The sequence below is a fragment of the Gopherus flavomarginatus genome, chromosome 7 (genome assembly GCF_025201925.1).
Source record: "Gopherus flavomarginatus isolate rGopFla2 chromosome 7, rGopFla2.mat.asm, whole genome shotgun sequence".
NCBI classification, from domain to species: domain Eukaryota; kingdom Metazoa; phylum Chordata; order Testudines; family Testudinidae; genus Gopherus; species Gopherus flavomarginatus.
In genome coordinates this window covers 99385829-99411914 of record NC_066623.1, presented here as the reverse complement: position 1 = coordinate 99411914, position 26086 = coordinate 99385829, and the positions used below count along the sequence as shown (strand labels likewise).

Genomic DNA, 26086 nt, shown 5'->3' with positions numbered 1-26086 from the left:
TAGTGACCATTTAATACAACCACGTATCAGAAGTCAAAGGCTAATCTTTTATTTTGAACAGTTTAATTTATTTACAAATTTTGTCCTTCACTGATGATCATGATTCAGACTATCGACATATATTTTCTTTGTAGTCTTTAGGTTCATTACTCTTATTCTTCTGAGACTAGTTTAGTATTTCAATTATCTTTCTAAAGTTTCAGTGAAACCTTGGATCTGTTCAAATGTTAGTTTTTATTCTAATAGACATCTGAAGCTAATTCTGTATATCTTTAGCTTGTCTTCTTAGGTTAGTTGTGTGAGCTGAAAAACAGTTCATACTGAGCCGATACTACTTTGAAGGTTAGTTAAAGGAACCCTATCAACTTGAAAATCCCATTTCTGTTGGCAAATTCAGTATTTCCTATAGTTACAAATAAGACAAAGGATTATTATAACCAAAAGTATGTGGGGGGGGGGTCTTTGTGTTTAGTTAATTCTGTGCACTTTAATTGCTTTCTGTATATTGTCACTTTCACTGTTTCTTCTTAATAGCCTGTCAGTTTCTGCTTTGCTGGAAAGGCTTTTACAAATATTCTACAGGGGTGGCTAAAAAGGAAAAACAAAATAAATAAACTTCAACTTATTTTTATGTAAGGGATTCTTGTTTAAAAAGTTATCTATCAGAAACCGGAATATTTTGAACTCTGTTTCTTTTAAATTCAAGTTAATAGTACACCTCTGCCTTGATACAATGCTGTCTTCGGGATCCAAAAAATCTTATCGCGTTATAGGTGAAACCGCGTTATATCGAACTTGCTTTGATCCACCAGAGTGCGCAGCTCCCCCTCCCCCGGAGCACTGCTTTACCGCGTTATATCTGAATTTGTGTTATATCGGGTCGCATTATATCGGGGTAGAGGTGTATCTCTAAAAATCAAGAATCTAAATTCAGTTTACTGTTAATTTCTTGAAATGAAATACTCTATCAAATCTTTTATTTGCACTTAGAAAAGCTGTTGAAGAAGCAAGAGACCCTGAGTTACAAGGGATAACTATCTATGTTGCTCAGGACTGTACAGGTAAGTGATGTGGCTATTGTAGGTTTTAGTCAACTTTATAAGCTCTTCACTTTTATGCTTTTCAATTAGTGCTCAACAATATTACGATTTCAAAAGAAAAAACGTAATGCTATAAATATGTTTTGAAATCCTAAACATTGGAATCGTGAGCTCAGAGCGGTAATTGATTCCTGCACTACACCTTTGGCTTTTGTCTGGATGAATCAATCATAATAAATGGAAAGGTTGGTAAATTGCTTGTTTGACATGTGATTAGGATAATGGCACTCAAAATAGTTTGTGGATGCTTTTTTCCATCTAATCTGCCTGGCATGTATAATTTCACTCCAATGACTTTTTATTTGATTCTAAGGAGTCTGTTGGTTTTTCTGCTAGGCCTACTCTTTAAAATAAATAAATTTTGGTTTACATTTCTCTTCTCTGTCTTCCTTTTTCCTTTTGGTGAAGTGAAGAAATTGACAGATTTTTCTGAAACAAAAACTGTAGTAATTTAATTTATTATACACTTTCTTAGATGTTAAGTTGCATTCTCTTTGCAATGAAAAGGTACCATTTCTTGCAGAAATGTGTCCATGGGAAAGTTAATGCACCAGTTTCTAGTAGTAATAAATCCTAATCAGCTTTCATTGAAAGACGTGAGCAGTCCAATAAACCAAACACTATGGTTACTGATTTTCTACTCTAACACAATGTATAAGACATCTCACAAACACAAATGCTTTTAAATACTTGGTTGTTATCACAGGCAGGGTAGATTAGGGTTCTGGTGGATGTGCAGAAATGGAGGGTAACAAGACAAACTAAAGATGTAATAAAACTTTACACTAATGACTACGACAATCTAGGCTTTCAAATGAAAACATAATATATTCTATAGCCGTGTTCAGTTGCCAAAATTATTATTATATTTATGATATACTGAACCTGATCTTGGGAGATAATACAGGAATATCATTCCTTTCTATGATCAAGCTAGTTTTAAAGGGACACACTCAATTTAATTGTATATTGTAAACAAATTTCTTTACCATGTTACAATTAACACCTATGGGCAGGGGTCGGCAACCTTTGGTACACGGCCCATCAGGGTAATCCTTTGGCGGGCTGCGAGACATTTTGTTTATGTTGACTGTCTGCAGGCACTGCCCCCCACAGCTCCCAGTGGCCGCAGTTTGCCCTTCCCGGCCAATGGGAGCTGCGGGAAGTGGTAGCCAGCATGTCCCTGTGTCCCGTGCCGCTTCCTGCAGCTCTCGTTGTCCAGGAATGGCGAACCGCAGCCACTCGGAGCTGCGGGGGGCCATGCCTGCACATGGTCAATGTAAACAAAATGTCTTGCGGCCCACCAGCAGATTACCCTGATGAGCCGCGTGCCAAAGGTTGCCGACTCTTGCCTTGGGTTATTAAAAGTGAGAGAATTTAAAAAATCTAATGTAGTCTTAATTTAAATAGTGGAAGTGGTTTTTTGTCTTTACGCATATCTCTGAGCGAAGGAGGTAAAACAATGGTATTTTATTTTTGTTTAACTCAGGATCTAATATTGTTCGAACGTTAATGTTTTAGAAAAGCTTTTCTTTGGGATTTTTTGTTTTTTAATGTGTAAATGTTTCTATTGGTCACAATTTTTTTTTAATACGAAAGTTAGTTCTAGGACCAAATTTTGAAATATCCATTAATTTTAAAACAAATAGAAGGAATGTTTCTCTGCTCTTCTCAATAACTACTTTCTTACACCCTACATGCCATGTATCCAAACTGTTAAGTCAACAGTGTAACATATCTTTCTACAAAATGCCACTCGAGGTAAGGAAAATGTGATTAGTTTCGGTTAATACAGGTTTTTTCCAGAAGACAGTTTAATGTGAAGAGTGTAATCTTTTCAGAAATGTACAGTTTTGATTTATCATGCTTAAATGTAATTTTGTAGGGACATAACACTTTGTAAAAGGTATTCAGGATATTTTTATTTTTAAAAAAAATACATATGTACCTTAATAATCAAGTATATTCATTCTTATTTTCAGTTTACAGTTCAGATGTTGTTGATAGGCAGTGCTCTTCTATGGGCTCTGAAAAAGCAGATATGAAAGCTGTAATTATATTAGTTCCTGTAAGACTTGGTGGAGAGAGAACCAACATGGACTACTTGGAGTTTGTAAAGGTATGAAATAAGAGTTCATTGTCTGTCTGTTTCAAATAGTAGTACTAGATATGAAAAGATTCTTCATGGTGGTAATCTTCTAGCTATTAAATGGTGGTGATTTTACAGTTATAAGTTGTAAAGTTTGACTGTACAGATTTAAATGTCAGTATTACTAGATCTCACGTAATTGCAGAGCACATAATATCCTATGGCAGAGGTCAACAACCTTTCAAAGCAGAAGAGCCTATTTTTATTTTTTTGTCTTTGACCAAAATATTTCGAGAGCCGCATCACACGCAAAGTATTTGGGGTGCAGGAAAGGGTGAGGAGTCTGGGCTCTAAGAGGGAGTTTGCAGGAAGGGGCTCCAGGGTTGGGCAGGGGGTTGGGGTACAGGGTCTGGGAGGGAGTTTGGGTCAGGATGGGGTTCTGATCTGAAGCAGGGGGTTGGGGTCCAGGAGTTGGTGCAAGATGCAGGCTCTGACTGGGAGGCACTTACACAGGTGACCCCCAGCTAGTGGCGCAGCAGGGCTCAGCCTGCCTGCCTGCCCTGGCCCCATGCAGCTCCCAGATGTGTCTGGCTGCTGGCATGTTTCTGTGTGCCCCTTGTGGGAAGGGGGTCAGCAGGTCTTTGTGTGCTGCTCATGCCCACAAGCACCGCCCCTGCAGCTGTGAGGATGCTGCTGGGGGCATGGGCAACACACAGAGTCACCTCTTCCCTTCTCTCCCAACTTCTAGGGGTGCAGAGGGACATGCCATCAGTCAGCCGCTTCCAGGATCAGCGTGGGGCCACAGCATGCAGGCAGCCTGCCTGAGCCCTGCTGCGCCGGACCAAAAACCCTTACGTTATAGAGCGCTATTGCAGGATCAGATTAAAGAGCCGCAGGTTGCTGACCCCTGATCTATGGTAAAACAGTGATAAATATTGCATTCCTAAAGTAGTTTCCAGAAAATACACTAGTGCAGTGACTTGAATTAAAAATAATTTAGTATATTTATGGTATTTATATTTGTGGTGTCTTAAATGAGCTTTCATATTAACCAACACTTAAAAAATATAAACCAAGCTGCTTATTTTCTTGTTTGTTTTTTTTTATCCTTAAATAGCGAATATTGAAGACTACCAGCTTCACTTTCACAGTGTATTCCTTCTACCTCATTTTTTCAGATTGAAGGGTTGTAATCCGTTTCAGCCAATTGGCAGTTTTTGTGGCCAATATTTCATTAGCTGGAGGTTCAGATGACTCTGTATGTGGAAGAAGAGAGTGACGATTAAGAATAAAAAACCAACCAGTGTATCAAATTGCAGGACATAGCCGGGAAACAAACAATTTAGTGTAGAGTTTTTTGGTCTAACTTCTCATCAACAAATATTCAGCTTTTTTTTAACTGAACACTTAAAAATGGTCTCGAAGAAACTGGACCATAATTCTCATTCCTCTTGAACGCATGTTGGTAGTTCTGCTGGTTGAAAGGAAGAATTTGCTTAACTTTGTTCCTTTTTGTCTTTATTATCCTATTGTTAATCACACAGAATCATCCTTTTGAGTCCCATCTAAATTTGTATGATTGGACAGTTTAAGAAGCTGCTCAGTAGCATTAAGAAAATCTGAGATGGGCACTTTTGTTACTGTACCTATTTTTCCTTTCTCTTGATTATCTATTCCATTTTATTACAAAGTTTTAGAGAGAACTATGAAAAACTTTTATAGCCAAGGAGGACAGAACTGCGAAGACTTTTTTTTTTTTTTTATTTAAAGTATGAAATAGCTGTTCTGTCTTGATTCCTTTCCTTGCGTGTCTAGACAGTTGGTTTGCTCTTAGTTAGGTCTGACACAGTAAAACATATCCATGGTTGCAGACCTGATCTAAGAACCCTGTTCCCATTACAGTACTTTTGCAAAAGAGCTTTGAAATCTCTGAATGTGGAATCATAATGCTTTTATTTGTAGGCTAATGCACGCACTGCTTTTGCCTCTATTTTCGTAAGGGTTTCTGATCTTGTGTGGTCACTCTTCTTTAATGTGGACTTCTGTATTGGTGTTGACCATTGTTTTACTGGAAAACGTGCTGTCATTTACAGATATATCAGTGGGGCTAGGATAAAAGGGGCTTCAATTGCATGCATGCAATCATCCTATCTTTGTAATTCATTGAAAGTGACTTAGTATCTTTGGTGTGGATCTAGATAAATGAAAACATAAACCTCAGAACTGAATTAAGTAAATAACTATTTACAAAGGATTTCGCAATTTGTTGATGATGGTTGTTACTTGATTTATAATACCCTTATACAAGAAAAGTGCCTGATTATCATAGGAAAATCAGACCTTTGCTTTACCTGAGTAGCTCCTGTTTGTTTTGCTGCACTGGAATAGGTTGAGTGGACACAGACTTAAACTGTTTTTTCCTCTTTATCTTATATGCATAAGCATGTTTTGTAATGTTTATTATCCCTTGTTAATATTTGAAATAAGTGGTATTTACTCCTTACCTATTTAGGAGTAACTCGGAAGTTGGTTTCCATGTTGTTAATATCTTGGGTTAGTAATGTGATAGCTCTGCAAAAGTAGAAATGCTGTTGTTTATTAATATTGTCTTTTACGGCCACACTTCTTGTTGAGAGAGAATCTTCACAATGTAATTGGTGATTTGTAATGGTCTTACCTTTAATGGCTTTAGCCCTAGAAATTGGGGCATAAGTGCCACTGCCATTTTAGCTCAAATGGTAGTCTTTTAGGGGTGGAGGAGAGACTAATTCCACATATTGGCCCATGTTGACATCAGAGTCCTTACCAGACTCTCTTCTGTTCCCTGGTGTCTGCTATTCTGGGGGGAAATGTTTCTCCCTCTGTTGCTCTATGCTTCTATAGGTTCCTGCATGAGGGATGACACACATACTTCTGCCCAACCCCCTGCTGTTTACCCCCTTCAGGTATACCTGGGGTGTTTCTCTTCGAAACAGCCACAGATTAGTTCAGAGAGGGTTTGGAGATCAAGAGGCAGCACTAGTGCACCTTACTTACCTCCTCTTGTCTTTTAGGGTAACTGCTCTTAGAAACAGCTGCAGACGCTTCCTGTGCTGTGGAGCTTTTACCTATGAACAGGACGGAGGGGCCACTGAACATAAAACTAAAATATGTAGAACTTCATGCCAGGTAGCCTACAGTGTCTCCAACTTTTGTTATGTTACATCTATTCTTTTCTAAACTGTCCGGCCTGTCTTTAAACTGTGAACACCTCAGAACAACTGGGGTCATCCCTTCTTGAATGTCTGCCAACCACAAGCATTCAAAAAATGCCTCAGAAAATCATGACATTTACTGAAAAATCATGATTGTTTTTTTTAAATATCAGCCTTATTTGTCTTTTGATTTTTGAGTGCTAAAAGTTTACATTTCCTAGACTTTTCTCCACAGCCACAAGAGCTAGATACCTATTTTAATATTGAGTATTGCGGTTCTAGTATAACTGCATGACTCCAGGACCTGGGGCTTTCAGAAGAACACCAAATTGTGAGACTTGCAATAAAGCTGCAAAAGTTGGCAACACGGTGCACTTCCATAAGTCATTCACCCTGACCTCCCTCCAAATGTGTTGGTCAGGAAAAATTAAATGAATAAAGTTACACCAAGTTACTTTAATTTGTCACCTTATTCTGTTAGCCTTTAAATCTGAATTATTTAATATTCTGTTGGCAGGGAATTTTGAGTCTTGAATACTGTGTTGGTGTTGTTGGTGGGAAACCTAAGCAGTCATATTACTTTGCTGGATTTCAAGGTTAGTGTTTTAATAAGAGATGTCTCTTTTTTCCTTTTAAAAGCTGGAAAGTTTAATATAGGATCAGTGGGCAGCAGAATGATTAAAATAGCAAAATGAGTACCTTATTAATTCATCAGATCTGCCAAAGTCCAGTCATTTGTCATTTGCCCCACATAGTAATTGGATTCCATAAAATGTACATTTAATTTCCTTTGTTGCATAAACAAGGCATAATTTATCCGTTTCACCAAACTTTAGAAGCCTTTGCTGCTACTGTCTGGCAGTTCTTATTTACATATTTACTTTTTACCAGTTTAAGTAGTGCTAGCTGATGTTCAGATGACAAGCAATATGTTCTTCCTGTCAGGATGAAGTAGCAGAATGCATTTTTCATGTGCAAACTCTAAAATATAATTGTGTGTTTGTAAAAGTAATTTTATCACCAAAAATTAAATGACAGTCTCATCACTTTATAAAAATTCTGCTTATACAAGCATATTTGATTATGCAAAAGTTAATCTGTCCTGCAAAAACCAATGCTTCAGTCAATGAATATCAGTCTGGCAAGCAGTTACTTGCTGGCTTTTTTTTTTCTTTTTTCAGCTGTTCTGCATAGAAATTGGATTGTAAGCAGTGTAATAATAAGGTGTTTTTTGAATTACTTGTCTTCTGTTTTGTCCTTGTAGATGACAGTTTGATTTACATGGATCCTCATTACTGCCAATCTTTTGTAGATGTCAGCATAAAGGATTTCCCTCTTGAGGTAGTGTGGATATAGAGCTAGTACTGTTTTTTTTTTTTTTCCCCCATATGACTCAAACGCTAATTATTTAGAGCTGTTCTAGCTATCTGTATTTTTACAGTTTTAGTTACATGTTATTTGTCAAAATTTTGCCCTTCTTTATAGACTTATAATCAACAAAAATGACTAAAGGTTAAATACTTGATAGTGGATTTTAATTTATTATGTACTTCATTTATCTTTGTCTGTATCTTGTTATATAGCAGAGACTCTCCACAAATAAATGATCATGCCACTAAGTAATTTTCCATTATAGACAGCGAGGCAGTACCAGAGACCTTAAACATTACACCATGGGTTCTCTTAATAATAATAATGAATTGGTGTCAGAAATATGTTACAGTGTAATAGGGTTCAGCTTTTGAACTATAGACTACATAAATTTATCCTGTGCTTCTTTGACCAGGAATTTTCAGTGTATTGTCTAGGAAGACTTGGTGATTACCATTTCAGTACTGTCTACTCGTAATTACTTTATAGGTCATTCATTTAACTTCTTAGATCTGGATTTTCCATTGTATTGCTTTTACTGATGTCTTCTATACTGTTCCTCTCAACAGATTGTTTTATTATTATTTTTAATCAAGTTAGCTCCATGGATCAGTAGCTTTCAAGGGCTTGTCAAGTCTGAAAGTGTAGTTACTGTTTCTTTTTTTTAGCTATGGCATGCTGTCTCCTTCTGGTTATAGTTAATGCAATCTTATCAGGCTCTGTCTAGGTCTTGAAAAATCAGACTTTTACATGAGTATTTTCTCCCCTTCTCCTCTAACTCACATTTAAAAAAAAAAAAAGAGTAAATCCAGGGAAAGGTACTAAAGAACTGCATTTACAAGCAGTTCGTAGACAAGCCAATATGTCCCTAATACTCATGCTAAAAGAGGTATTCAGTACAGCAGTTTAAAACTTCTCCTTCTGGATCCTGTGATGTCCAGCCCTTACATGAACCTCCAGCTTCCTCTGAATGACACTCTATCAGCTACGGAACCCATCTGGAGCCTGCTCTTGTTAACTTCATTGTGCACCAAGGGTTCACAGGTGGCATCAGGCCACTAGAGCATAGAGCTGGTCTCTAGAGTATAGTTTTTAGCACGGGGGTTTTTCTAATTAAACATTACAAAACCTAAAACACAATTTCACAAAACCACACTATATTTGTAAGGGAGAGACGTTTACCTGCCCCCATATTAGTTGGTACCAGCAGGGTTCTGTGGCTGTGATGTCACCAGCATAATGAATACTATGATAACACTTAAAGTTTTGCTGCAGATACTTGCACAGGGTTGGAGGTGGGGCAAAAAAATACTCTTTTAAGCTTATGTGTTGTGAGTGCATCCTTTAACCTGCCAATTAGGGAATTCAGCACATTCTTAAACTGATGACATTTAGTTAAATTTAAAACACAAGTCAAATGGTTTGTAATGAAGTATACAACTTTATGGTGGCCCAAAGCTGTTGGTGCTGTATAACAATTTGGTTTAAAAACAGAGAGAAGAGCAGGAATTATTTCAATTTCCTTGCCTAATACTATTGTGAGTAAAGTGCAGTTAACATACCAATTTCAAAGAGGTAACATGCTGAAGTCAATCATAATATCTTAATCAATATATTATCAAATAGTGTGTTTAGCAGAACTGTTTATAGACACTTTTAAGCTTCTATAAACACTAGTAAATATAATTTTAAAACCTAGCATGGGGTTAAAGCAATAATGAAACTAATTTTAATGTTTAATTTTAACAAGATGTTTTAATTAAGGTGTCATGTAGTCTGAGATTATAAAGTTCCCTCTAGAAAACGAGTGGTTCTGAATTTAAAAAAATATAGGTCCTTTTTATAGTCTCAAGCAAAAACAAAATGCTATACCTAAAACTTTCTTCTTTTTATAATGCCCTTCTGAGGTCCTCAGATGGAAGTTGGTAAATGAGCTAACTTTAATTTGTATTAGGCTAGTGCCTTAGACCCTAACTGGTATCAGCGTCCCATCCTGCTAAGCACTGTGCAAGTGCATAATAAAATACAGTCCCTGCCCTGAAGATCCTACAGTCTAACTAGATAAGAGATGGGAGGGGAAACAGAAGCAAAGAGAGGTGAAGGTACTTATCCAAGGTCATAGAGCAGCTCAGTGAGCCAGGAAAATAACCTGCATCTGTGGGCTCCTAGTCCAGTGATTTATGCACCAGAGTATGCTGCTGGGTGTTATTAATATGAATTTCCAAATAATAATATACTTTAAATGTATTTTGAAAATGCAGAAGCTGTCAGCTTGGCTTGATCACATCATACTGCTTTTCTGGATACAGGATTGTGTATTGGAAGGTCATGCTCAGTGCATTGAATAGTAATGTATGAGTTCTCCAGAAGTGTCGGAACGTAAACAGAAATTGCTCTCTTAAGGTAGACAATAGCTTGTTAGCTTTCTCTGTAGGAAATATTTTCAAAATTGACAAATTGTCCAGAATAAGTTGGAAATCAATCCACTTCTGTATTGGCTTCTAGAATCCATTTGTTGGATGAGTGGAAGAAATATGCCTATCCATGTCTCTCTGTGGTAGTGGCTTTCACAGCATTAATAAGACTTCTGAACATACTACAAAACTTTTCTTAGGATGTTCCAATACCACCTTTAATGTTACTGTTAGAATGCTTTTCTTAAAGCAGACTCCCAATATCTTACTTTGATTAACTGTGAACTGAATATAATATTTAGGCAGTATTAGAGAAAACACAATAAATAAGTGTAACAGTCTTTCAGAAATATAACTTGCTAGTCTTTATTGATTTTGTAACAAAATTTAATGTAAAATATAAACGGTTTTATTTGTAATTGGACCAGTCAGTAGTAAAGAGCAGTACATGCCAATAGTGTACAACTACCACAATGAGAAACACCTTAAAATTTTATGTAGCAATCTGTACTCCTGCCGAGCTGCTTTTTTACCCAGCTCAAAAATGAAAAGTAGGGAGGTGTTAGGAAGAGGGATTCTACACCAATAGAGTGTTGGATATTAACTTGCTTTGTTGCTGTTTCTGTGGAGTCAGGTTAGAACTTAACAATTGTTGTTTTGACAAAAAAAAGATAAGCTAACTGAGTTTGTGCCTGATGCACGTCTACGTATGTATTTCACATTACTTCCTTTCATATCAGTCACCTGGGAAGTACTCAGAGAATAAAACTACTAGTCCAGTCTCAGTAGAACATGAAATGTGGAGCATTGAGATTTGTTAGATTTAAATACTCAGCTATTATAAGAGGAATATTAGTAATTTAATGGAGGGTCTCGGGTATGGATTGCTCTGGGTAGTAGTAGGATACAGAGCCTTACCTCTTTAGCTCACTGACTGCAGCCTAGATCAGTAGTGACCAAATGGTTTAACTATCAGATGGCTATACTGCGACATGTGAAATGAGTTAATGACTTTTGTCCAGCTCCAATAAACACGAAACCAACAACTGTTACCCATGGTCATGCTCTGTAGTAATTAAATGAGCCCTAAGACTGACGTGAACTACACTATATGTATTCTTTCTAGATCTGGTTGAAGTAGTGGGGGGAAGTTTGTACAGCTGTGGCTCATAGTTTCCATTTCAAAGGCTGTCAATGTGTCATCTATCATAAGAACAAATTTTGCATTTAAAATAAAAATCCTTGTGTGTGTAAAATATGAAGTGGATTTTTGTGCTAATGGTATATTGTAGTACTTGGCCTTTTTTTACCCATTTCTCTTGCTAATGAAAATATATTCCATCATTTTCTCTTTTAGGGAGGCATGGGGGAAATGGGAGGTGGTGGTAAAGCAGTAATTGTAAGAGTTCAAATACGGCTACAAATGCACTTTGCAGAGGAGCATTCACCTTCTTTACCTTCAGAATATTCATAAAATGCTCTTTAGAGCCTCCAGCTTTTGACAGATTTCACATCCTTTTTTGGAATGGCATTAATGTGGCCTAGTGTGGGAGTTTAGTAAATAAAATATAAACAGTACTAGGTAATGTGGTCTTATGAATGTCCAGGGGTGTAATAACTCCAATGTTTTTGGGAACAGAAATAGCTTTAAAAGCTTGTATGGGTTTTAGAGCATATGTGGCATGGTGAATTATATAACCATTAATAGAAAGGCAAGTGCATTGATATCTGTGCCTTCCTCATGTCTTTAAAATATCTTTTTGAATGTTTTTATCTCCATAATTGCAGTCATTTCACTGTCCTTCCCCCAAAAAGATGTCATTCAAAAACATGGATCCTAGCTGTACAATAGGATTTTATTGTAGAAACATGAAAGACTTTGAAAGAATTTCTGAAGAAATAACTAAGGTAAGTGCTGAAATTATGAAATTAATATGTCTGATACCCACTATAGTATATGTCCACTATATATATAAGGATAGAAAATATAGTCTTAAATATACTGAATAGAACTCATCCTGTTCTAGAAATAGGTTATTGATGAAGCACAAACATACAAGAATTCTAGAATATTTTTACATCCCATAATATGAACATGTAAAGTCTAAAAGGAGAATAACTACCGTAATTGTGTGTTAAGAGATGAGATGATGAGTATAAGAGACAGACTGAAACATAACAGATACTACACTGGTTTGTAGACTCAGTATAAGATTATTCCACTAGGTGGCACTATTGAAATGAAAATATTTTTGCAGACAGCACCTTTTATAGTCATTGGATTGTCTTCTACCTGAAGAGAAATTTTTAAATGCAATCCATCCCTTGAAGACAAAACTTTTAAGAAATGGAAATATTTGAGCAAAGCAAAACTGTGCATTATTTCTTGTTAGTATAAGTGCTTTTTTGATTACATTTAAGATAAAGCTGTGTTTTTATGACTTGGAAGCATTGTTTTAAATCAGCAAAGCAGGTATCATCTAGTAAACCTGCCTAATCATGTCCATTCCACTTTAAGAACCTAGGAATAGGTTTATTTAGGTAGGTTTGAATGTGGTTGGCAGACGTTTTCTTCCAGACTATTGCAGTGTATGAATGCCAATAATGTGATACGGTGCTAATGTGTGTTGTGTTACCTATGGTACCAAACAACCAAATGTTTTATTATCAAAAATGGCCTATAAAAGGATTCAGCAATAACAAAAGATGCATCACAATATTAATACATGTGCCATAATGGTTTTCACGTCTGTGGAAGGAATTAAGGTTTGTACAACATTAGAAAACATAACTTCCTATATAAGTGATAAATATTATTATTAGATAAGGTATGAACCAATAAGTATTATCCAGATTTTAAACTTAGTAACCACATATAGTGGTCAGTAGATTTTTGGTTAATGCTGAAGTTTTTTCTTTTGTATGATTCAGACAGGGAGGACTAGAAAGTAGATTTAGCGGACAGGCACTCCAAGCAATAAAGACATGGAATGAAAGTTTATAAAGCAAAGTTTCATTATGTTTAGTTTATCTGCCCTGCTGTTTGAGAGGAGATTTAAGAACATGACAGAATAATGAATGAGAAGTTGAGATATTAAGAACCTTTCTTTTATTTATTTTTTTTTCCGTTGTCTTCCTCTTAAATCTCAGGCCAGGTGAATTTCTCTCCCCATCCATTTGTTGGATGCCGTGAAACAGCATCTAGTTTAACTTCAAAGGAGCTGATTTTAGTCTTAAAACTATTTTACTAGCATTTTGGATTGGGGCTCTTTTTTAATATTAATATGATGACATCAATGTAAGTACACCCAAAAATAGATTATGTATTTTCCAAAAAAGAGGAAAGTTTTCATATGAATATTGTGTGAAGAACAATCCTACTGTCATTCTCCAGTGTGTCCCCTCTGTTATCTGTATCCATTGAGCAGATAAACAGAAATAAATGCTTTAGAAACATTGCAGTTGGTTAATGGGACTCAGCATCTCAAATTAATGAGATCTCTTCTGATAATTGTCTCCTTTTCACGTGAACGTCTGGGTGGAAGTATCTTCTATAGCAAATGTTATGTACATACACACTTTTGCATTAACTTTTTTGAAAGCTGGAATACTGATTAAGAAAACCCACGTCCAGAATTTGCCTGTTGATATGGAAGGTAGTGGTAGTCCCTGAGTGATATAATAATTGCTCCTTTTAATAAGGTTCCATACTTTTCATGATCAGCTTTCTGCTACCTTTTCTAGTTACTTTTTTCTCTCTCTCTAATCTTTTATAATTTCCCTTAATATTTAGTACTCGGAGAGGTGTCAGAATAGTGACTCTAAAGAATGAAATCTTCTGTCATCTCCCATACTGCCTCATTCATGTATCTCAGTCATGACATTGTCTCACCCCTAAAGATGGTCCTATGGTTCAGTCTCGATACTACTTTGGCTTCTCTGAAACTGTGGTGATGGCTTTTGTATTGCAGGCACATGTCATTTAGGAGTTGGACTACGTGTACTAACCCATTTCACAGGCCACCAAACAGCTGCCATGTGACTGTCAGGGCTGGCTTCATCTAATGACCTAGTGATGAAAGACTTTATATAAAATTACCCAGTCCCCTGAGATCTACAGTCTTCCTTCTTGTCTAAACTTTTTTCTTTCTTCCTCAGTACTCATTCTTTTCTTTTTCCCTTTTCATTGTCTTCTGCTCATCTCAGTTGTCTGCATGTCTCTCACTTTCTCCTTTCCCTTCTCAGGTTTCTCAGTATAATAACAGAATGAATTTAAATAGTCTAGAATAAAGTGGAAAATTGCAGAGCACAGTAAAAATTGCAGAATCTGATTTTACTTGGAGCATAATTTTCCAGTGCTTTATTTTTTTTAAATAGCTCATGCTGCTTAAATATCTATTTAAGTTTTTTTAGTGCTTCAGATTTTCTCGTTAAAACAAATTATTTTTGGAGTTCATAGTTTGATCACTTCAATGCAGGTTATATCTGTAGACTAATGTAGCTTTGCATATACTATAGCTGTATATTGAGATTTACTTTCAAAGGTGATCAGCAATTTTTTTTTAAACTTCAGTGGGTGTTGAATCCCTTGATAGAGGCTCCGCTTCCTCGTCTGTGAGGAGACAGGTGGTATGTCTACGCTATATTGTAAATCCAGGTCTGTGGGACATGGGCTTGTGGACTCGGTATTTCCAAGCTCATGACTGAGTGTCCACATGGCATTATAAACCTGGATTTACAATTGCTGGACCCTGGTGTCTCAGCCATGCTAATGCAACCTTACTGCATTGCGCAGACCTTCTGACTCCAGTCTGCAGCTTGAATTGCATCTACGCTGCAGAATGACAGAGCTTGGACCTGAGTCTGAGGAATTTGGACTCTGACGCACCCTACTGGCAGGGCCTTAGGACCTGGGACGTGAGTGTTTGCTGACCTGAGTAAGACTGATTTGTGTGGGAACTGACCAGGGGCTTGAGCTCAACCTTGAATCAGAACCCAAACTTAGTGTGCAGTGTGGACATGTAATTAAAAGCTGTCTGTTAGCATTTTTAGTCCACTGTCAGATTTATCTGCTCTTAAGCTGGCTTATTTCCCTTAAATGTATGTTTAAACTTAATAAAAATATTGATGACTTAGGTGCTCTGTCTCTGCCATAAAAATGCTTCCAGAAATTCCAGAAGGTGCTAACCTGCCCACAGATCCTGCTTGCAATTCAAGAGATGACAGAAGATATGAAGACTGTTCTGCAACTTGTTACACATGAGTGCAAGCTAATGGAGTTCTGCATATATGTAGTGGTTCAGTTCGCCTGTGTGGAACAAGTTGCAAGATTGGGGCCTGAAACTCCAAGTGTGCCTATTGTTTCATGAGGTGGCTGAATAGAAATAGAAACATATTTATTTACCAGAAGAAGTGGGCTATTGAGAGTCTGTGCAGTGTTTTTATTCTAATGTGACAAATGAAAATAAAAACAAATATGCATGTTGCAAATTATGTGCTGCTGTAATTAGATCAATACACCCAGGGACTGTATCCCTTCATTTTCAATTAACAGTTTATCCGGTGTGTTATCTTGCATTATAGATGCTGAAATCTTCATCTAAGGAGAAATATCCCTTGTTTACTTTTGTAAAGGGTCATTCTAGAGACTATGACTTTGCCTCCAGTCCACTCCATGAAGAAAATGACCTTTTCTCCGATGAGGAAAAGAAAAGATTAAAAAGATTTAGTACAGAAGAGTTTGTCTTGCTTTAAGGATATTTTACAGTAGGATATTGGCAGCTGTCCAGGAGAACACTTGTCCTTTAAAAAAAAAAAAAAAATCACACAACACAAGGCAAGCAATATTGAAATTGATCTATTTTCATAAAGATTATAATGTCGTATATGTTTGGTCTTTAAAATGTCACTCATAAATGTAATTATTTTTGTTCATTGATAGTTGGATGAGTATGATGACACTTTTTGCTAGTGAAGACAGACAGCATTGTTTAGAGCCAGACACAATATAGCATGGATGGGTACCATATATGCCCTCCTTGATAGCTCTGTCAATGAGCCGAAGTCTTGACCTGCAGTCCCCACTGCTGTTCCAGTCCTGAACAGTCTGCCAATTATATGGTGGTTTTGTGGTGTGGACATGTCATCTAATTTTGAGACTACTGGATTGTTTCCAGTTTTAAGCAAAACTTGAATCTAGGGCTCCTGAAGAAAAAGCCTTGTTCATTTAATCTCTCTTTTGCTGTCTAAGCCCCTGTAATGGTTAGTAATGTAATGATGAGATACCTTTCTAGCATTGCACTACTCAAGATATAACTTTGATATATCAATAGTAGTTGTTAGCTACAATCCAGATGCAATTATATAAGCAGAATTGTGAATTAAGGTACTATTTAGCAGTATGATTTTATAATGGCTACTCATTAAACTTGCTGTTGAATCTTAATATCAGGAATGAATATAAAGTATTGGCTTTTCCCTACCATTTTTAAAGGTTATGTTATTAATATTAACTGCAACCAATCAAAGCAGATAGACAGTTATTAAATGGGGGCAGTGTTTGTTTCTTGTCTTGACAATATAATTGAGACTTCTATTCCTACCCAGGCAGCTTCTAATTCAGAGCATAAAACAGCAAATTGGGGGTAGACAGTAAATATTCTGCGATATGATCTTCTGATATGTGCCATTATTCATTGCTCTTGGTGATTTTAGATATAGAGAACATCTAGCAAATAAGTCTACATGAACAGTTTCATGCTTTCACAAAACAAATTCAGAATTTAAAATACACATTTAACACTGCCTACATTTAAAAATAACTTTTATTAAAGGTGTGAGAGTAAATGCATGTATTTATGAACTATAATGGTAAATTTCTCTTGCTTGAATTGTTTGAATTCTGGATCTAAAAAAAATGGAGCATTGAGGCAAATACTCTGTAATAAGGCAAATTTTATTGTATTATAAACCAGCTATTAACTTATTCTAAAGTGCCATTTAGGCACAGAATGCACAAATGTTGTCTACCCAAATATTAAATATTCTATGTATCACTAAAGTAATCTTTTCCTTTTATGAGAATGGAGACTAGAGTTACTAGTAGGGAGATTTTAGGCAAATCTGGGACAAGCGCATGTTTGTACCAGAGTTGAATTGTTCATTTTTCACATTTGTTCATTGAGTTATCACTCCAAAAAACGGGGATTATTTTTCAGTTTCATTTGTTTTCATTTTAAAAAAATTCTCCAGTTGATTGGATATGGTAATTTGCTCCTTATTAAATATTTTTAATCAGTGTAACATTACTTTTAGGTCCTGCATATACAGAAGGAATCAGTTAGGGCTGATCTTATTTGATATTTTGTCCTTAATAATCCCAAAGTAGTAGTAAAATTAACGTGTTAATGAAATGCAGATATTAATTTGGGAAGAGTTATGAATACTAGCGAGGGCTAGAAAATATTGTAGATTTAAGTTTGGCTTGCATTTTTCTAATGATATTTTTTGCATTATTTTTCCATATCAAAAATAAATATTAGGGAGTATGTCCAGAAAACAAAACTACTGAACTATGTGGGATAATGGACAACAAATTAGACATGAGCTTGCACTGTGCATTCAAAAAAAAATGAAAGAAAAAAGCCAATGCAATTCTGGACTATGTATCTAGACACTCATGTAATAAAACAAGGAAGTAGTAACTGTTCTTTCTGATCTCATTGATACTTCCTTTCTGCTGCCTCTTTGCCAGGAAGGTATTAACATATTCAAGTTCACTGAAAAACAATAAAAATGATCAGGGGCCTGTAGGCATGGATTTAAGGCAAATTAACAAATATGTATGGCTTTGTTAATCTATTACTAAGGGAAGGGCATGATACTTTACAAATATTTAATGTATAAACACTGGTGAGGAGATGAGGAATTACTTGGGTGGTACAAGGACATGTAACTTTCTAAAATAGGATGAAACTAAAGGAAAAACTTTATATAGGAGAATATTAGGCTGTGTAACGCTCACAAGGAAGTGTTGGAAGTCCCATCACATGTGACAATTATTGATACCTGACTGACCCAAGCACTAACAAATGTACAATAAGGAATAATTATGTGTAAGGTGAACTGGAAACGGGAGGGATGTTATTAGTTTATCTAATTTCTATGACTGTAATAATAAAAGAATAAATTTAGTATGCCTAAAAGGCTCTAATGCATGGGAGTTTACTAGTAACTTTTTAAGCAAGGAACCAAAAGTGACATTAATTTAGTGAATATTTTAAGTGGATACCCAGTAGACTTTTTCCTGACTCTATGAAATACTCAGTTTTGACCACGGGGAATAAATGTTACGGTAAATATTACAATAAGTCTGTATGTAAGCATATATGTACATAAAACGTCACATCTCTGTTCAAAGAAATGTCCCTCCATTTCCTATTAGAGGCCCCATTCTTTACAGCAGTAACCATAACTGAGCTGATAGTCTGATGTCTCAGGTTTGTCCTATGGTGGATAGCTAATAAGCAGAATTAAATTTTGAAACTGGAGTGGGTTTGAGAAGGAAGGACATTTTTGCAAAGTGGGAAAGATTAGGTTTGGTATTTAAACTAAAACAAAATTATCTGGGCTAGGTAACTTTATACGTTTCATCTAAGAGTGAATCTATTTGCCACAATTACAGACTTCAATACAACAAGCCATTTCAGCATGTTTTAACTTTAAGTGTAGTACTTCCTGTTTTTAATAAAACCTTCTTGCTGTAAACTTACCTACAAATCGATTATAGGTAAAAGTGCCTACTGCAGTTCAGTGCATGTAACTTTTAACGTAGTATGCTGACTTAAGGATTGCCATTTCCTCCTCCTTTGCTCCATGGCGGAAGTCACACTTCCATCACAAAATAAAACATGCATGTAACCAGACAAGCTAACTGTGTCTATAGAAATGCATGTAAGGATGATTTTATGTACATGAGAAGAATGGATTGGCGTTCTCACTGCAAATAGAAATAATTTTATTGTAGATAAATGTTAAACATAAAATGTATCTGTAACACTTCAACAGGTTCACATTGTTCTCGGATCTGTAAGAACATTTTCATTTCTGACTCTTTTTTATAACTTGTGAAGAAGGCCTAAGGTTGAAATACCTTAGCTAACTTAATTTTAATGATAGACCTTGTGTTCAGTGTATATTTATGATAGATAGGAAAACTTGCTTTGCAAAACTGTCAATAATATTAAGACAGCAGGTGGTGATGATATTGGGTCTTTTAGTCTACCATGGTAGTGTGGCATTCAGAGCCACCTGCACAAATTTGTTAGAACTAGTAGCAATTTTCAGTTACCTTTTCTCTCACTCCTGCAACTTCCATCTTGTTCCTTTTTCCATGTTTGTGATTTAGGTAAATGCCTGCAAATCTGTGTAAATAAGCATCTAATAAGGAAGTGGAAATGGGGGACAGAAATGAAAACTGGGGAATTTTTTGAAGGAGGCATGGGGGATTTAATTATAATTCTATAGTACTTTTTGGAAAAAGTGGGGTAGTCCAGGCCAAATTCCAGCTTGGGAACTTAAGAAAAAAATTGTACTTTCAATGAAATGTGCTTATTTCTGGCCTTAAATTTTTTTTCCTCCATCCCTCTTGGTCAGATCCTTTACAGCCCCTGTTCTATAACCTGTATTCCTGGCCAATTTGATCCGTTACAATGGATTTAACTATCATGTCTATGTTAGTGACTCCTGCATGTCCTTTGCTACCCATGACATTTCACCTTTGGTCTTCATCTCTACCTGTCTACGTAGTTTTCAAAATGCCCTATGCTAGGCCTCACTATTTTAGAAATACAGCTAGTTTCATGACTTTTCCATGTTGCCCATAAAGCTAATTACATAGGTCTTGAAACCTAATAGTTCAAGATTCTAACTCCTTCCAGTATTACTTCCTGTTTAGATCCCATTGCCCCAATGAAAAATGGCTAGGGCACGGAAAGAAAACCTTGGTTTTGAAAGCATTCTAGTATATTTCTTGACTCCAGGACAGGCCAGCTTACAGGTTGTCCTCATCCTTGAAGGTCCGTGTACAGTGGTGACACAAGTTAAATTGCCAAGTTACTAGAAATTAATGTTTTTCTGTAACTACAGGGGACTTTAATTGGAAACTATGTTAATCGCATAGTAATTATCTTTGCTTCTACTGCATTATCTCCTGAAAACTGCACAATTAATTTGTGTCATCACTGTTGCTGCTGCTGCCTTCAAACACAAACCAACTGTGTATTACTTACTCTCACACCTAGCAGTGGCCTGTATTCTTAAGTGGCTTATACAAATCATTGACTGATTAGTTACTTGCTTTCTTCATGGAACTAGCATCTCAATGTCATGGAATATGGCAAATATGGGCGTCTTTTAAATAGGTCTGTTCTTTCCCCACCCAATAATTGTTTCTGCTGTTCTTTCTTTTCTTAGGAGGGGGTCATTTTTGTTTATAAAGTCTAATAGCAGCAGGAGTCACCTCTGCCAGATCTTTGAATAACTAGCTGGGACTTTGTCTTCTGCATCTAGCCAAAGGCATATACCTCCATTTATCAAAGTGAAGCGAAGTCTTGGGGTTGTCTTCCACTCCTCTCTAGATGATCAGTGACCATACCCCCTTTTTCCACCAGCTTTCTACAAAAACCTGGTTCTGATGACCTATGTGTTTTGTCACCACCAGTCTGGATCACTGTAAAACACTATATCTAGGATTGAAGGTGGATGCAATACAGACGGTTCACTTTTGTGACTGTGCACCTACCTACTCAATGAGACAGACTACCCATCATGAGCACTTCACCTACATGTTCCACTTCCTGTTGGTTCCCAGTCTGTGTCCAGTATCTATTCAAAGCCATGGTCCTGATCTTCCAAGGCATCTGTGGGAGACCACATCACTCAGGATTTACCAAGACAACTGCTCTCTGGGACACTTCAACTTTCAAAGTGCCAAGACAAAGCATATGAGAGCCACAAGTGGGGAGGGATAGCTCAGTAGTTTGAGCATTGGCCTACTAAATCCAGGGGTGTGAGTTCAATCCTTGAGGGGGCTATTTAGTGATCGGGGGCAAAAATCTGTCTGGGGATTGATCCTGCTTCAAGTAGGGGGTTGGACTAGATGAGCTCCTGAGGTCCCTTCCATTGTAGGCCAATGCCTACTTCCAACCCTCATATTCTGTGATCTTGGTCAAGGGGATACAGAGGTAGAACAAATTTCCAGAGGAAATCTGATTAGGCTAGAGTCTGACTGCTTTCAGGACATACTCCAAAACACTTGCTCTTTGACAAAGTATTTCCATCATGATCGGCAGGGCCAATCAGAGGGGGGCAGGAGGAAGGAGGGCCATTTGGCCTGGGCCTCAAGCTCAAATGGGGTCTCGCATTTAGACACTTGTTAATTTTTTGGCATTTGATACGTTTTACAACTTTTTTATGCACATCCCTGTCAGACCAGAAAAGCATTTGTTAAATAAAAATATATTCAAATTATGTCTCATCCCTCTCTTGGTGCCTTATTTTGTTTTCATGTGTCGTCATTTTTAATTTTTATTATGGCTAGGGGCCTCAAAAGTTGGAAATGGCAGAAGTAAACTTGAAAGGAGGGCTAAGACTAAAGAGCTTTCTGCTTGTGAAATTACCATAGAAATCTGTGCGTGCAACTGTGTATTAGTTTTACAGCAATCAGGTGTGTTAGGCTTGGATGGTTGTGTCTTAATTCCTAATCTTGTTAAGCAAAGAATTTTTCAGCCCAAGGAAAGTCTTGTGAATTTTTAATCTCTAGACATAAGAAGTGTTCATGGATATCATGATGCAATCTTATTTGCTGAAAGTGTGGCACTAACATAGGGGGACATGTTTGTAAGTTACGTTAATTACAGTAGAGAATGAGCTCACTCTAGGGACCTGATTTATTTTGAGGATTTATTGATGACCTTTAAAATCAAATGTTGAGTGAGTTATAACAGTCAATAATAGCAGAAATGAACATAAACAGCATGTTTAAAGTCCAGCCCACCTCCTGTTCTGTTTATGCATCCTTTGTATTGATGGACTATTTTTGTGTGTGTGATGGAGAAAATAGTCTGTGGCTGCAGTACCAGGATCCCCCAATAGGAGCAGATGGTGCTTGATTATTTTAATTCATGGATTGGGAGACCTTATCCATGATCAGGATGTGATCCGGCACTGAACACACTGTGGGTACTGGATTAGAGTATAGAATGTGTAACAAAACTTTATGTTGTAGTTTGGTTGTGAACATCTCACTGATTTTCATTTACACTAAGGGCTATTTACACTTCTATGGCAGTATAAACTAGTTACACCCATTTTAAAGCCCCTTTATAGCATCACAGCCATGTAAAAGAGCCTTAAGCTATGTCAACACTAGAGACCTTCCAGAGGCACAGCTGCACCACTGTAAGGTTTCCTGCATAACCACCCTATACCAATGGGAGAGAGCTCTCCAGTCGGCATGATTAAACCACCCTGAATGAGCAGCAGTAGCTATGTTGGTGGGAGAGCATCAAAGTTTTACCAACAAAAGTGCTAGTGTAGACATAGCCTTAGTGTAAAAGAAAATCAGGACCCTGAATAGTTGTCATTGGACTCTACAATTAGTCACCTTCATCAGGTGGTATTGTTTGTAAAGTTTTTATCTTCCAATGAGGAAACAAACAAGTGGTTCTTTCACAGTTTGCAAGGAATCCATGGGCAGTCATATTGTTTGTCTACTTTGTGAATAGTAAAAAAAAAGGCTTTTCTTAATGGTCACAAGATCTCTTATGTGGGAAAGCTCTTGGATGTTTGTTCACACAAAAATTCAGGACGGTTTTGTTTTCTGCAAATGCTTTTTCAGATAAAAACTTACTGATGTTTATGAATAAAAGCAGTTGCAATTGCCAAACAAATCAGCAGGTTTTTTGTTATTGTTTGTTTAAAGCAAGAAGGTGAACAATAAATGCTTAGTGGTTTTTGCCTATCTCTAGAGTGAGTGTGTGTGTGTGTGTGTGTGTGTGTGTGTGTGTGTGTGTGAGAGAGAGAGAGAGAGCGCGCATATGCTAACAGCCAGGGCTTTGAGAGTTCTGTGGTTAATCTATATGAGAGTAATATGTATACAGTCTTTCCTTCTGCTCACCTTTTAGGCCCTGATCCTGTAAGCTGGTCTGCTCAGGTGAACCTCTGTATCCATTTAAATTAAGGGGCCTGTATGTGGGCTAAAGGACTACACATGCAAAGTAGCTTGCAAGATCAGGGCAGTGAATAAGGTTATCCAACTTAGTGGGACCTCTGCTGAGCAAGGGTTGCAGGTTTGGGCTCCTATCTTAGTAAGAGTTGGCAATTTATTGCCATCCCATAATTTCTGCAGAGTGGTACTGAGTGAATGCCCACAATTGTTTTATTGCCATGTGCTGACTCAGTGGAGCAAGGTTGCATAGATTCTGTTTTTCAGGAAGTTGCGGGGAGGGAAGGAATTGTTGTTGCTCTGCATCAGTCAGTGGCTGTCTTAATTAAATAAGGAAGATGATCTTCATTTCTAAATGTAAATGTCAATTCCACTTAAAGACAATTAAAAAATCACTGCAAAATAATGCAAGGAGAGCAGAGTAGGATGCTTGAAATAGCATATTTATTTATTTAATTTTAAACAAAGTGGGAAGTTTCTCATTTGGTTTTCCCTGTCTCCGCTAACAACTAGGTCGGTTAATAAATAAAACTGAAGAAGAAGAAAAACCTCTCTATGTAAATCTAAAGAAACATTTAGAAAGAATCTTATTAAAAAACAAGAGAACTAATTCTCCTAATAAACTGACCAACTTTTAATCCTTAAACTGGGACAATTGAGTTACTTGCATTGTATGGCAGGCCACTCTGATTTTTTTTTTTTTTTTAGTGCCTCTCTAAAGCTTGCAGTGTGGGCATCTGTTCCAAGAGTTGCTGTGTCTTCTACCGCTAAAAATAAATGAAAAAATCTGACAGTTGTCTGCTTCAAGATTTACCAGCACCCTTAGGTTCATGGTAGATTAATTTGAAATCGGTGCAGAGGTTTTAAAATCTACACCGTATTGTGATAATCCATGTTTAAACACGGTACAGTGGGATCTGGCTACCTTAAATTACAAAAGGTCTGAACCAAAAGTGTGGATCAGAATTTTGTAACTCTGTAAGAAGCAGAATCCAAATGCTAGATCTGAACATACCTGAATTTACAGGTTTGAAATTCAAACCCTAATTTTGCTGATGTTTCAGGGTGTTGGGATGCAGCTGGCAGCAGCCAGTCCTGGGCACTGAACTGAAAATTTCTCCTTCCAATGGGATGGGTAAGAAGACATTAAATTTTACAGCAGCTGTGAAAAGCAGAATGAAGTATTTGCAAAACACAGCAAGCTGATGTCTTGCAAATATATGAAGTTCTTTGGCCTTCATAGCTCAACCAGTGGTTTGTTGTTTTCATGCTAATACAAATTCTTGTATTAATAAGAGCACGGCCTTACGTTTCTTCATCCGTATGGGAAAAAGTTACTTGTCTGGTGGTAAACAAAGAACAGAAGAATTGATTCACTGTCTTCAGTTTTAAAAAGATGGTATGAAGCAATAGTGGAGCAATTTTAATTGTAACTATGTAACACTTGCGATCAGTAAGATCATTTGTGTTCTGTTTTTAGGAATTGGGGTACTAAAGAGTACATAGAGTATTAGAAATGCAAAACATGACCGCATGTTCTCAGGATTTTGTCAGTGTTACATGAAAGAGCGCTTGTGCTGGGATGCTCAACTCTGAGGGTATTCTCTGTTTAGTGTGTATTTACAGAGATGTATGAATATTTGATTAATGAGTCATGGTCTCTGGAGAAATTTAATAACTGTACTGCTGTACAAAGCCAGCTCCTTAACTGTTAACACAGCTGCCAATAGTGTCATTGACACTGAAGCCCTTTCTGCATCTAATATATTCTGTGGAGTAAATTCCTTCATTACAAGGGGATCTGTGGGACACATTATTCAGTTATCTGTTTTGAACTGTTACAGGCTCAATTTACAGATCCTGATTTGTAAAGATTTTTCCAGTGGAAACAAGCAGTGACACATGAGCTGTAAAACAGCAGTTTCATGTGGTTATGTTTTTACAAAAGTTAGTTGGAAGGTCAGATTTACAAAGTGTTGTTTTAAAAACTTCTCTATATATGATAAGGTCTGGACAAAGTAGTATTACCTGCAACATTAATACAAAGTTTATATACTATAAAAGCATGTGCAACATAAGAATAAGTGTATGTGTGTAAATATCTGTATTTGTACAATCCAATAAATAAAAATTGAAGTTAGCAATACTTTAAAAAAAAATGGAACTAGTGCATCCCAGATTGATCCTAATAATCCTTACTCACCTGAGCGATGAATTCAGTGAGATAACTCTGGTGAAAAAAGACTCTTTTTTGATACTATTTTCAGAGTGAGGTGCTAGTTGCCTTTTTTAAATGTCAGGATAGATTCATTATTAAATTTTTTGTTCAATACTTTTCCAGAAATAATTTATTGTAATTTTACCATTGTCTCCATTTTTATTTCTAATATCTGTGAAGACATCAGTTCTTACTTACAAAGTTAGGTGGGTATTTTAGTGGTGTTACTTCAGTTAAACTACTTTAAATAATAGGGGAAAATGTCAGAAAAAGATAAATTTAGTGCCGAGACTTTCACTGGAAGCTTTAACTGCAGGTTAGAATTATACATGCTATGCAGAATTTCCTGCAACACTTCTCCTTAGGGCCACAATGCATTACAGCAGACGTATAATGAAGCTGCTATAAAATCTCTGGTAATTAAGGGGGATTTGACAGTAATTGCAACAGTGAATCAACTTAATTATTACCTGCT

At 36.7% G+C, this 26086-nt stretch overlaps 1 protein-coding gene across 9 annotated transcripts in view; it reads left to right on the top strand.

The window, feature by feature from the left end:
• Positions 1-26086, top strand: part of ATG4C (autophagy related 4C cysteine peptidase) — an 81026-nt gene that overhangs the window by 13773 nt on the left and 41167 nt on the right. For 4 of the 9 annotated variants that reach the window (XM_050962053.1, XM_050962052.1, XM_050962049.1 and 1 more), the window contains 6 exons: positions 991-1061; positions 3083-3219; positions 6901-6979; positions 7648-7724; positions 11957-12076; positions 15752-17876. In XM_050962053.1, coding sequence (XP_050818010.1) covers positions 991-1061; positions 3083-3219; positions 6901-6979; positions 7648-7724; positions 11957-12076; positions 15752-15922 — 655 coding nt within the window. In that variant the 3' untranslated portion in view covers positions 15923-17876. Of the gene's footprint in view, positions 1-990; positions 1062-3082; positions 3220-6900; positions 6980-7647; positions 7725-11956; positions 12077-13318; positions 13467-14963; positions 17877-26086 lie in introns of those variants that run through there. The other 5 variants (XR_007775435.1, XR_007775434.1, XM_050962056.1 and 2 more) reach the window with 5 other exon arrangements.